The sequence below is a fragment of the Lissotriton vulgaris genome, chromosome 12 (assembly GCF_964263255.1).
Source record: "Lissotriton vulgaris chromosome 12, aLisVul1.2, whole genome shotgun sequence".
NCBI lineage: Eukaryota > Metazoa > Chordata > Amphibia > Caudata > Salamandridae > Lissotriton > Lissotriton vulgaris.
Window position 1 is genome coordinate 163,998,326 of NC_141700.1, and position 13,561 is coordinate 164,011,886.

Here is a 13,561-nt window from a genome sequence, read left to right on the forward strand (position 1 = left end):
CGTCCGCATGGCATTAAGATCGTCACTTATACGTACGACACCCAGCTAGTGGTCTCCCTCGCGCATAAGAACAGTCAGCAAGCACAGACCAGCTTGATTCCCTGTCTGGAGCAAGTAAAGAGCTGGATGACGAAGTCATGCTTAAAGCTCAATGGGGATAAAACCGAGCTCATGCTCCTCGGTCCATCTGCCCCCTCCACCCTAGAGCTATTGTGGCCCCCCAGCCTAGGTGTCCCCCCTACACCCAGAGATAACATAAAAAGTCTCGGAATATGGCTAGACAAATCCCTAACATTCAATACACAAGTCACCAAACTAACAGCAACATGCTTTGATCTCATCAGGATGATGAAAAAAATCCTCCCACTTCTTCCTTTCGAGGCCAAACAGGTAGTCATCCAGGGCCTGATTCTGTCCCGTATTGACTTTAGCATCACCCTGTATTTAGGGGCACCTGAATACTGCCTGAACAAACTACAGCGGATCCAAAACTGTGCAGCCCGTACACTTCTGGAATCCCCCGCAGAACCCCGATAGGGCCGGGATTAAAAACTCTGCACTGGCTCCCTGTTAGGGAAAGAATTAAGTTCAAGGCCATGTGCATCACCCACCAAGCCTTTTGGAAATCCGGCCCTGTAATCAACCACTCCCTGGTCACTCCCTACCACCCCAAGAAAGAGCTTCGCTCCTCCAAGCCTTCCTAGCCATTGTTCCGCAGATACGAAGATCCAGAGCAGGAGGTCGATCTTTCTCCTACAATGCATCCAAACTGTGGAACTCTCTCCTCCTACATCTATGGTCCAACTCCAACCTACTAACCTTTGGCAAACAATTAAAAAACTTCCTCTTTAACTAAAAACAAACTTACCCCCTGTGATCAACTTCAGTAGAAGGTTCATTCTATTCCCTAGCGCCTGGAGGCCTCAGGGCAGCTGTTCGCGCTTAACACATTTCTTTCATTTCATTTCATTTCATGAAATATTACATTTATAATTAACTAACTTACCATCAAAGTGAAAGAAATGGTTGTGGTGATTCAGGCGAGGTCTGCCCTCTGCAACTGCCACAGGAACAACATTCTCATCAACATGTTCTCTTTGTTGCTCATCTCTTGTTCGATTATTATCAGCAATGTTAAGAGACATCCGACATGTCGGGCAGGAAGTATCTTGTTCAAGCCAAGAGCGCAGACAGGAGCTAAAAATAAAAACAAGCATTGGAAATGCAATAGGTCTCGGATTTATTTGAGTTAGAGCTAATGGCATTGTAAATGGCAATGTATTTTGTCATGTGTTATGGAGTGTATGCATGTGGTGTGTAGTGGAATTATGTGGGTTGGATTGGAATTGTAGCAATGGTGGCATGCTGCGTTTTAGATGAATATGTTTAAAAGTAAAGTGCACCATACTGCAGTTGCTACAATAGTTAATTGTGGATGCGTTCATAATTGATGTGTGCACTGATGTGGTGTGTGTGCCTGTATAAATTGTGCACTGCCGGCTGGAGGTGTGTGTGCCTGGTGGAAGCGTGCACTGCCGGCTGGAGGTGTGTGTGCCTGGTGGAAGCGTGCACTGCCGGCTGGAGGTGTGTGTGCCTGGTGAAAGCGTGCACTGCCGGCTGGAGGTGTGTGTGCCTGGTGAAAGCGTGCACTGCCGGCTGGAGGTGTGTGTGCCTGGTGAAAGCGTGCACTGCCGGCTGGAGGTGTGTGTGCCTGGTGAAAGCGTGCCCTGCCGGCTGGAGGTGTGTGTGCCTGGTGAAAGCGTGCCCTGCCGGCTGGAGGTGTGTGTGCCTGGTGAAAGCGTGCCCTGCCGGCTGGAGGTGTGTGTGCCTGGTGAAAGCGTGCCCTGCCGGCTGGAGGTGTGTGTGCCTGGTGAAAGCGTGCACTGCCGGCTGGAGGTGTGTGTGCCTGGTGAAAGCGTGCACTGCAGGCTTGAGATGTGTGTGCCTGGTGAAAGCGTGCCCTGCCGGCTGGAGGTGTGTGTGCCTGGTGAAAGCGTGCCCTGCCGGCTGGAGGTGTGTGTGCCTGGTGAAAGCGTGCCCTGCCGGCTGGAGGTGTGTGTGCCTGGTGAAAGCGTGCCCTGCCGGCTGGAGGTGTGTGTGCCTGGTGAAAGCGTGCCCTGCCGGCTGGAGGTGTGTGTGCCTGGTGAAAGCATGCCCTGCCGGCTGGAGGTGTGTGTGCCTGGTGAAAGCGTGCCCTGCCGGCTGGAGGTGTGTGTGCCTGGTGAAAGCGTGCCCTGCCGGCTGGAGGTGTGTGTGCCTGGTGAAAGCGTGCCCTGCCGGCTGGAGGTGTGTGTGGAGTGTGAGTGTGAGTGTGAGTGTGAGTGCGCGTGCGCGTGTGTGTGTGTGTGTTGGACTTAGTTCGAGTGTTCGTACCCTTCACAGTCACCTGCACTCTGCACTTACTCGCCCTTGTCAACAAATAACTCCATGGATCGGGGGGGGATGGGATGGGTGACGTGGAGCGTGAGTGGAGGAGGGAGGTTGCACTTTAAGCAGGGTCGGGGGGGGCACGCACTACAAGGGTATTTCACACCTGTGAGGACTCCGTACTGGCAGTGGGTCGGTTACATCACAGGAAAGGGAAATTTATGGGAATCCACTACACATTCTGAAGTGGAGTCCTGTCCTTCCTGGTTACGTCACCAAAGATGGCACGCACCAATTCAATGCAAAACATGCAGTGCAATTCTAAGAGCTTCCGTTTCTGATCTGACACCCAAAATTTCAACAACAAAGTTTACATGGCAAATCAACAGGTATTTTTGAACTGTTTCTAAAATTGAGAAATAATTAACCTTTTACGTTGTTAAGAGTCCTTGCCTTCAAATAACTCAAAATGTATTTATTCTCAGACATTGGTTATCCTTGGACAGGACAGTCCCATGTACCTGCATGTAATTAATTTTGTAATGCACGCTATCTAACAAGCACACACATTCAAACAACGGACGGACACACTCCCCTTCCCAGACCCTAAAAAAAAATAAAAGCTCGCAAGTGGTGCGCGGGCGCCACTGCGAGCATATGTTTTGAAGTATGGCGGCGGCAAAGCCGCAATAATTCAAAACATATGGCCTCTGGTGCGCGTAACAGACACCAATTGGCCATAGGCGGAGCTACGCGACCGCCTATGGCCTATTGCGTGTTCTGTTTAGAAGCAGCACGCACCCGAAGGCCAATGAAATTGGACCTTGGATTCCACAAGGGCACGAGCGTTGTGGAATCCAAGGTCCATTTTCAAAACCCCGGGAAGAGGACTCTGGGCTACGCCCCCCACGCTGCTTACGCAGGGTAGGTTAGGCCCGAGACCTAAAAATTAAAAATGGAAAAAAATAATAAGTTAACATTAAAAAATAAAACAAAGATAAAGTAAGATATTTAGGCATGGATCTATGTTCCCTCAATGTCGGTTTCTGTCTTGTTCAGTAACCTCCTGGTTTTGTCCAGAACTAAACTTCTAGTGGCAGTTATAGGTTTACATCATGTAAGCATTCTCCATCCCATAACCCACAAGAGATTATCACTTTCAACACAAAGACTATTTACTGATGTGCCTGAGGCATAGATAGGTGCCAACAACTTAACTGTTGAAAACAGAGAAATTTACACACTAAGGTTTTGAAGGGGCTCTTGTGTGATGCAAAGTGGGACGCAGATTACTGATCAGTATAAAAGCAATTAGTTGCACATCTAAACTGCACAGCATCATGCCAGGGGCCACATAACACTGAGTTCATAACTCAGATGTCATGGTGTGTACTTTTTTTTCCAGTGTGTACCAGGCATGTTGGAATCTGTTTGGTTGCTGAAGAGGTCTTCTTTCAAAGCCTCACCCAAGAACTTCTTCTATGGATGTGGTGGAGCTGCTGACTAGCAGGGTTAACCAGGACAGACAACAAGTCCTGCAAAGTGCACTTGTATGAATATTTGTTTTCTTTCCTGCTCTTCTTTGCTTTTTGTTTGAACTCGGGTGAGGTTTTTTCCCCCTAAGTCTTCCATTAATTTACTACTTCGGTTTTTGTCTCCCTATTTTGTATTTGTTTGGCCTTTCCTAGTTCTATAAACTTTTTTCGGGAGGGAGAATTTTCTTGTCCCTTTGATTTTAACAAAATCACATTTGGCTCAATTTATCATTTACAAAGATCAGGGTTACCACCTTTAATTAAAGCAAGATCGAGAGATAAAGCACCTCCCACATGAAAGGGTCTACCACAATGCAGCACCTTTTTTAAAAAGCTTTATATAAAAGATATAGAAACGAACATGAATGAGTTTTTGTGATTTTGCATGCAGCTAGCTTATGGCATGCAACGGAGGCCAACATTATGCAAATCTCCTTTATTGCCATTACCCAGCAGTAACAATGAAGAGAAGATAGAACTTTAAACAACATTCCATTATAGTATATAGAGCATGAGCACACATCCATCTTCCTTCTTTGTTGCTGCTGCTCAACAAGATAAGTACCCTCACTTTATTCGTGCTTATACAATGTATATGTTTACCAGATTGTACTTATTTATCACATAACTTGGTCCTATCGACCCTACTGTGCGATATCTCTGGTCTAAAAATGGCTCTTTTGAATACCTTATTAATTTAGACATTACAAACTTGTGTATTTTTCACCACTTTCCTTTTTTTCTTTCACTTGCCCCCGGAGTCTTTTAGACCCTTCAAATTGTGCCTTCTTGGGCCTTTGTTCGCTTATGCGCCGCACTGATCTACTATTGCTGAGTTTTACAGCTCACTTTCCACCATGCGTCCTTTGAAAAATAGACGCGATCGCTAGGCGTTGCCTGGGTGCGCCCTTAGAGCACGAGCCAGGTCTGTCAGCTGAGGCGCGTCCCTGCCTCCATTGTCCCGAGCCCTGCCACATACTGTGTTGTCTTTTAGGGCCGCCCCGGCATTAGTCTAAATACCTCCGTGTCCTCCCAGCTCCTCGCAGCATGCCAGCAGTCTTCCTTGCCCACCACGATGCTCATTTCAAAAGTGCATCGCGGGGAGAGGAAAATTGAAGGAATGGCCATAGGGAACAACCACGCACGCAAGAGACGTGCGTAGTTGTCATAACTACAGCAAGCAACATTTGGCAGTTGCTGCTGTTACACCAACGCGACACGAATATTTTTACCAGCTTACACGGATATTTTTACCGGCATACGCTTCCTTGGCTACAAATTAGAAATTAACCTCTTCCACCTCCTCCAGTTATTATCTGTACCCCAGTCTTTAAAAAAAAACAAAAGAGGGGCTGATAATTTTCTTAACTCTATATTAACCCCTTATTCTGCGTTAAAAAAAAGAGAATAAAGGAAGATTACTATACCCGATTTAGTATATTAATTATACATTTCCCCTATAATGTCTCCTAATCCAGATTCTAACCTTGAAGGTAAGCTTGAAACAATGGTCTCTAAGGCCATGGATAAAGACATGGATTCTTTTAAGGAGACAATTAATGAAAAATTTGAAATGCTGTCAAGGGCCTGGCCCTCCACCAGTACTGTGCATTTCTTTGGCTCAAAAGAAGGGGCAGTTAAAGCCCCAAAGAAAAGAGCCGCAACAGAACACCCTGTTGATACTTCTAAAAAGACTAAGAAAACAAGGAAAACACATGATTCACACTTCTCAGGCGGTGAAGAGAACAATGCCTCGGGCATCACAGAAGGGCGACAGACAAACTCTGAACCCCCTATACACATTGACAGCGACGAGCAGGATGAAGCAGAGATCAATCTCTCCTGTTCATCAAACTTTGACTCGGAAGATGAGAACATAGGAGACAAAACACCGGGAGGCTCTAAAGAGGCAAGTAAGGCCTAAGGCGCAAAAATGTGCATTACCGACCCCTTCGGGGAGAATATGTTTTATCCCTTGCTAATCAAACACCCTTTATCCCTAGAATGGTTCCCTTCCCAACATGTAGCGGACTACATTACCTTCTGGCTCAGGAAAGAGATCAAGACTGAGGTCTGAGTGCCTGCGTCCATCCCTTCCTGATAAAATCACTATGACCCCTGAACTTGACCCTAAGATCGTGTCTTTTATAGCCAAGGATGCCAAAGACCCTAGTAAAGGGATTGACAAGAGCCTAAGATCGTGTCAAGACCGCCTCTTGGACACAATTGGGCCAATAACAAAAATATTTGAACTAGCCGAATACGCCTATGTTGAAGGGACACCTATCAGGACAATCTGCCTGATTGACAACGCTAATACTACTATTTCTAATGAACGGAGAAAAGGAATTCTCCTAAAAATTGACCCAAAACTAATTGAGCTAGCGAATAAAGAAAGAGGACCCTCTTCTCAAGGACTCCTCTTTGGAGAAGAGTTTATTTGCGACATGGCAAAATATGTCAGGGCCTTTAGCTCTATTCAGAAGTCACAACGCGACATCAAAAAAGTATTTTTTCAAGACAAATTTTTGGGAAGGGACGGGTAAATGTGGGATCAGTTCCCCGGCTATGGACAATTATCCTCTAGACCCACCGTGGTTTCTAGATACAGTCAAGGGTTACAAAATAGAATTTGCTGGTACCCTCATTCAAACTAAAAGACCTCGAGAAATAACCTTCTCTCAGGATCAGAGAAAATGAGTCTCTCAAAAAGTAACAGACCTTTTAGCCAAAGGGGCAATAAAAGAGCTCCAGAACAGGTTTTGGGAGCAAAATATTCCTAGTGGAAAAGAAAAACAAAGGGCAGAGACCTGTCATAAATTTGAAAAGCTTAAACGAATGGGTAACGTACCACCACTTCAAAACGGAGGGAATACACCTCCTAAGGGACTTTTTGAGAAAGGGAGACTGGTTAACACATCTAGACTTAAAGGATGCCTATCTGACTATCCCGATTTGGCACAGACACAGGAAATTCCTCCAATTCACATGGGAAGGAAAACTTTGTGAATTTTGCACCCTCCCCTTCGGGCTTTCTTCAGCCCCTTGGTGTTTCACCAAGGTATTGCGTCCGGTAGTAGCTTGGCTAAGGGAAAGGGGAGTAAGGTTAGTTATTTATCTGGACGTTATCCTCATAATGGGTCAATCCAAATCGATGGTAACTCGTCACACGGGTCTTACTATCCGCCAACTTCAACATTTAGGCTTCGTAATAAACACAAAAAAGTAATATGTAATACCAAGCCAAGAAACTCAATTTCTGGCTTTCATGGTCAACACACTGAATGCAGAACTGAAATTACCAAGGGAAAAGATAAAGAAACTTCGGAAAGAACTCAGAAAGATACTATCAATGGAAATTTTTCCCCTGAAACTTTTGGCCAGGATCCTGGGACTCCTTTCTTCAACCATTCAGGCAATTTTTCCAGGACCTCTACATTACAGAGCCCTTCAGAGACTGAAAGCGAAAGCTCTCAGAACGAATCTCTCCTACTCATAAATGACATTTCTAGGCCAAAACTCCAAGAAGGAACAGACTTGGTGGCTAAAGAATGCGGAAGCCTGGAATGGCAGGGCCATCTTTGGGGAAGGCCCAGAATTGATAATAGAATCAGATGCAAGCCTAGAAGGATAGGGTGCCACATGCGGCGACTCATCAATAGGGGGTCGTTGGACAAAACGCGAGAAGGACCTACATATCAACTGCTTAGAACTACTAGCGGGTTCCTTTGCGGTTTGAAGCTTCACTCAGAAATCAAAAATGTTGCCTAATGCGGCGCATGGACAATGTCTCTGCAGTGAAATACGTCAACAAGATGGGGGACCACACTAAAAGGGTCTTACGGAAATAGCGAAAGGGTTCTGGAGCTATTGATTGAACAAGGGACTGTGTTACAGCAGAGCACATTCCTGGTTTGAACAATGGCGCAGCAGATTGGTTATCAAGGAATTTCAAGGATTCCAGCGACTGGAAACTAGATGAAGGAGTATTTATGATAATCCAAAACAGATGGGGTCCGTTCGGGACAGATCTTTTTGCGGTCACACTGAACACACAGCTAAAGAGCTTCTTCAGTTGGAAGCCGGATCCTCAAGCATCAGGGGTGGATGCCTTCCTTCAGAACTGGCGGGGCTTAAAGCCATATGCCTTCCAGCCGTTTGTCATACTTCCACGTCTTCTCTTACATGCCCGTTGTTACTTACAGAGCATGGTAGGGATAACCCTTCTTTGGAGGTCACAGGCATGGTTCCCAGTCATTTTAGAGATCATTGTAGACTTTCCAATCCTAATACCGCCTTTCATGCAAATACTTTGGGGTCCAGAGGGCTAATCTCATCCTCTCAAAGACCAGGGTCTATTGACTTTGATGACAAGGGAGATTTCAGGCGACAATGGAAAATCCCAGGGCTTTCGCGGGATGCTTTCCAACTCATATCAGAGTCTTGGGCATCTGGAACAAGGAAGGCATATCGACTGGCGTGGAACAAACGGGTTCGCTGGTGTATTCAACAACACTGCAATCCCATTTCAACTGATTAAGCTCACGTAGTTAATTTCCTTTCGGAACTGTTTGCTTCTGGCCTATCTTACAGAACGGTTAATGTCTATAGATCAGCAATAGCTGAGGGTCATTCCATAGTGGATGGCATCTTGGTGGGACAAAACCTTTTAACTAAGAAAATGATGAGAATTATGCGTGTTCTTAATCCTCCAACCCCTAAATATTCGGCCATATGGGACGTAAGAAATGTTTTAGAACTTGTATCCTCTTGGGGAGACAATGTTAACCTTTCTCCTAAACGTATCTCTTACAAGCTTACTGTAGTGCTTTGCTTAGTTTCTTTTAGACGAACCTCTGATGTTAAGGCTTTAGATGTTTCTAGCAGAGCTTATCAACCTGAGGGAGTCTGTTTTTATCTTAAGAAAAGGACAAAAACTATGTCATCTTCAATTTTCTACCCTTCCTTCTCTTTGAATGAAAGTTTGTGTGTTGTCAAATGCCTAAAAAAGTATGAAAAGAGAACTGCCTCTCTGAGAGGTGTTGGAACTCAACTACTCATCTCTCACAGATCCCCCCATAAAGCAGTTTAATCTCCCACGCTTGCAAGATGGGTGAAAGAAGTGATGAGCGCGAGTGTGTTGATGTGTCTATCTTCAGTTCACACACCCTCAGAGGCGCATCAGCTTCTAAAGCTTTTATGTTAGGAGGAGGACTCCAAGATATTCTTAGAGCCGCTGACTGGTCAAATGAAAGTATATTTAAAATCTTGAACTTTAGACCAATCAATAATGTGATCGACAATGTGCTTAATTCACTTTAAACTTGCATAATCTTGGCCTCTTTGTCATGCCATAAAATTTAGATTTTTCACAGCCTGGTGGGCAGAAAATCTGGATTTTATTAAAGTAAGGACACGGAGGCTAAGATTATCCCACCACTTGTTAACCCTCCCTGGTTTCTTCCTTTTGACCTATTTTGTCTCTTTTTCTTCCAGAATAAGTCGTCCGTGGATTTCTATTATTTAAAAAAATTCCTTCACGTCATTTCGAAGTTATGTTTCTTTTTCGCAGCACCTGACTATAACAAAGAAGGAAGATGGATGTGTGCTCATGCTCTATATACTATAATGGAATGTTGTTTAAAGTTCTATATTCTCTTCATTGTTACTGCTGAGTTGTGGCAATAAAGGAGATTTGCATAATCTTGGCCGCCGTGTCCTTAAAAAAAAAAATCCAGATTTTCTGCCCACCAAGCTGTGAAAAATCTAAATTTTGCATGCAGCTTGCTAATATTTGTTAAGCAAAATATGAAATGTGGGTGACAGATCAAACCAGGTTGTTCTGCACTGAACTTCATTGACAGCACTGAACCATGGTGCTGCAGAAGTGAACTGAGGAATGAACTCCAGAGATAAAAACACAGTAAATTAGGAAACAGGAAAGAGGAAGTAACAGGGAGTACACCCCATTGGAAAAACTACAACTACTAATAAAATGGGTCCAAAAGCCAACAGATTTTGTTTCATTATTTCAGTGCAAACAAACCATAAAAAATAGCTCAGTAGTTCCAAAAAAGTAACACATCGATCATGTATTACTGACATAGGGAAAATATCAATGATAAAAAAGAAGTAACAAGGTAAAGTGAAAGCTTTCCACTTTAGGGATAAAAAGGTTCTTTGCAAAAGTCACACAAAAAATCTACCAGGGAGTTAAACAGTTTCAAAAGTTATTAGAATTGCAGCAGTAGTTCTAATTTCATCATGAACAAGTATCACAATTAAGATCTTCCTACGATGGCCATTGCTGTAAGCATGTAACGCCTTACGAAGCAACCCATATTTGAATTATGGTTTATGTATAATAATCACAAAATCAACAAGATAAAATGCAAGGAACTCTAACTTCACCAGAAAGATTTCTAAAGCAACAAAATAATGAAAACCTTGATGTGCATCAACATCATTTTGCAATGATCTAAAGAATGCTATGATATAAGCCTGACATATGCAATATCTTGAAAATATCACACAAATAAAGTCATTATTTATAGCCAGTTCCTTAGTAGACTAACTGTTTTTTTCATGAATACATTATACAACATGAAAGTGTTCCAAAGATCCCATAGATCTCCAGTCAATCAGAAAAAAGGGAACAAACACAGAATAATAATAATCTGGCATCACTGGCTGCACAGAGGAGTGAATGGAAAATGCTACTTACCAGTATGCATCTGTTCTTGGCATGTAGAGCTGCACATTTCTACACTTTGCATTAGATTGCCACCTGGAGTTGGGCTCAGATGATTGCATGTTGTTGTCGTCTTGGAAGAAGTCTTGTAGTCACGAGATAGGTGACTCCTCCCTTGAACGATAGTGCGCATGGGCATCGGCTCCATCCTTAGATCGTTTTTTGCCATGATGGGAAATGATGGAGTCAGTAGAAAGAAAGAAAGGATGTCCATGCATGTATATCTAATTAAGATAAAACTGGAACAGATACAGGTCCCGGGGAGGCGGGAGGGCGTGTAGAAGTCTGTAGCTCTACATGCCAAGAACAGATGCATACTGGTAAGTAGCATTTTTCGTTCGAGGAATATGAGCTGCAGATTCTACACTTTGCATCGATTGTGCAGCAGTGTCTCCCCTAGCGGTGGTTAAAAGTGTCTTTTGCAGTAGTTTGAAAGTGAATTTTAAGGACAGCTTGGCCTACTGCAGCTTGCTGCTTGGCTTGCACATCAACACAATAGTGTTTAGTGGAGGTGTGTATTGTAGAACATGTTGCTGCCTTGCAGATGTCTTCTAGGGGAATGTTCCCTAGGAAAGCCATGGAGGCTCTCAGTTTGCGTGTGGAGTGCGCTGTAGGAGGAACTGTTAATGTGCGTTTTGCTTTGTGATAGCATATTTGTATACATTTAACAATCCACCTTGCAATTCCTGATTTAGAAATGGGGTTGCCTTTATGTGGTGGAAAGAAAGCTACAAATAGTTGCTTTGTTTTGCGAAAGGACTTAGTACTATCGATGTAATAGAGAAGAGCTCTTTTGGCATCTAGTGCGTGTAGAGCTCTTTCTGCTACAGAGTCTGGATTTTGAAAAAACAGTGGTAACTCAACAGATTGGTTTAGACGAAAAGGAGTAATTACTTTAGGAAGGAATTTAGGATTAGTTCTTAGAACCACCTTGTTACTGTGTAATTGTAAGAATGGTTCTTGTATAGTGAAAGCTTGAATCTCACTAACTCTTCTAAGAGATGTAATAGCAAAGAGGAAAGGTGTTTTCCATGTGAGAAATTGTAGTTCACATTTGTGTAAAGGTTAAAAAGGGGGTCCCATGAGCCTGTTAAGAATAATGTTTAGGTTCCACACTGGAGAGGGTGGTAACCTAGGAGGAATATTGTTTTTAATCCTTCCATTAAAGCTTTAATTGCTGGTACTCTAAACAACGACATATGTTGTCTGTTTTGTAGATATGCGGCAATGGCTGCAAGATGTAAACGTATAGATGAATATGCCAGATTACATCTTTGTAAATGGAGAAGGTAACAGATAATATTTTGGATGGAAGCATCTAAAGGATCAATTTTAATATTATTGCAGTAAATGGCAAATCTTTTCTATTTAGCAGCATAGCAAGCTCTAGTAGTAGGTCTTCTGGCTTCTTTAATGACATTCATACAGTCTGGTGGCAGGTTAAGGTAACCAAATTTTAAGACTTCAGGAGCTAGATTACCAGATTCAGTTGACCTGGATCTGGATGCCGGATGTCTCCATGGTTCTGCGTTAGCATGGATGGTGTCGGAGATAAGGACAGGAGATAGGACTTAACATGTCGTGTGGGTGCAATATATACTCGGAAAATATGAGGCACTGCGGCTGGCGCTATCGGGGGAGGGGGCAGGGCCCACACATTCCATCATGGTACCTCATGCATAGGACTGTGGAGACAGAGAGCCCTGGCGACCATGCAGTCACATATGGTTCATGAAACGCAACTTACATCCAACACGAACCCACAGGCCTAGACATGACTGCACTCGAAAGGCATCTAAAACACCTGATGCACGTTCCTCTCAGCATTGGATATCTCCCTTTCCTTTTTTTGTTTGAGTTGCTTTTATTTTGTTGATTGTGGTTTAAGTGTTTAAAATATGGATATCTTGCATTCAGTAGTGATACTTGCTCCTTCTGCCCAAGCAACATTGTATTTTGTGCTCCCTCAACTGAATCAAATATGGGCTACACACTTCTGTTTCTATCGGGGTACTAAATTGACAGCCACAGTTGGGAAGAGACATGCATGACAGGCACGTCCCGCTCTTCAATCAGAGATGATGGTATGTGTGAGCTATTGATGCCCATGCTGATCTGCAAATGCACGTTGCCTGCCAGGATGCCAAAGTACACCAAGCTATAACTGATTTAAATGCTTTGAACGGTGTACACAATGACATTTTACCACTAATCCTGATATAAGTGCGACTGATATCAATGTTTGGATTATGTGGAATACGGAAAGATAAAATGCAATAAAGATATTTTTTGGTGTGGAACTAGAGAGAGTTCTAGCAATGTGGTGAACCACGGTTGGCGTGCCCATGTGGGAGCTACCAGGATCAGTTTGAGAGACTGTTGTCTGAGCTTGCGTACCACTAGTGGTATTAGTGGGGTTGGCGGAAAAGCGTACACAAATCTGCCTGACCAGTTCATCCATATCGCATTGCCCTTGGACAATGGGTGTGGTAACCTGGCGGCGAAGGTTGGGCATTTTGCGTTTTCGTGTGTGGCAAACAGATCTATGTCTGGATGACCCCACTTGTGAAAGAATGGTTGAAGAATTTGCAGATGTAGTTCCCATTCGTGAATCTGTTGTGTGTGGACTTAACAGATTGGCTATCTGATTTTGAACTCCTGGAAGGTGTTCTGAAAGCAGATATATCTTTTGTGGAATGGCCCATCTCCAAATGTTTTGTGCGAGCTGGGACAGTTGCAGGGAATGTTTGCCTTCTTGTTTTGTATGTAGTACATGGTGGCCATGTTGTCTGTCCGGATTAAGACAGCTTTGTTCCATATGTGCACTTGGAAGGACTTCAGTGCATGGAAAATCGCCAGCAACTCTAGGTGATTGATGTGAAGCACCTTTTGTTGAGCGGTCCATCTT

At 43.8% G+C, this 13,561-nt stretch overlaps 1 protein-coding gene across 2 annotated transcripts in view; it reads right to left on the bottom strand.

The window, feature by feature from the left end:
* Positions 1-13,561, bottom strand: part of AMFR (autocrine motility factor receptor) — a 400,143-nt gene that overhangs the window by 170,261 nt on the left and 216,321 nt on the right. For both annotated transcript variants that reach the window (XM_086947689.1, XM_086947688.1), the window contains exon 9: positions 1,007-1,197. In XM_086947689.1, coding sequence (XP_086803815.1) covers positions 1,007-1,197 — 191 coding nt within the window. The remainder of the gene's footprint in view (positions 1-1,006; positions 1,198-13,561) is intronic.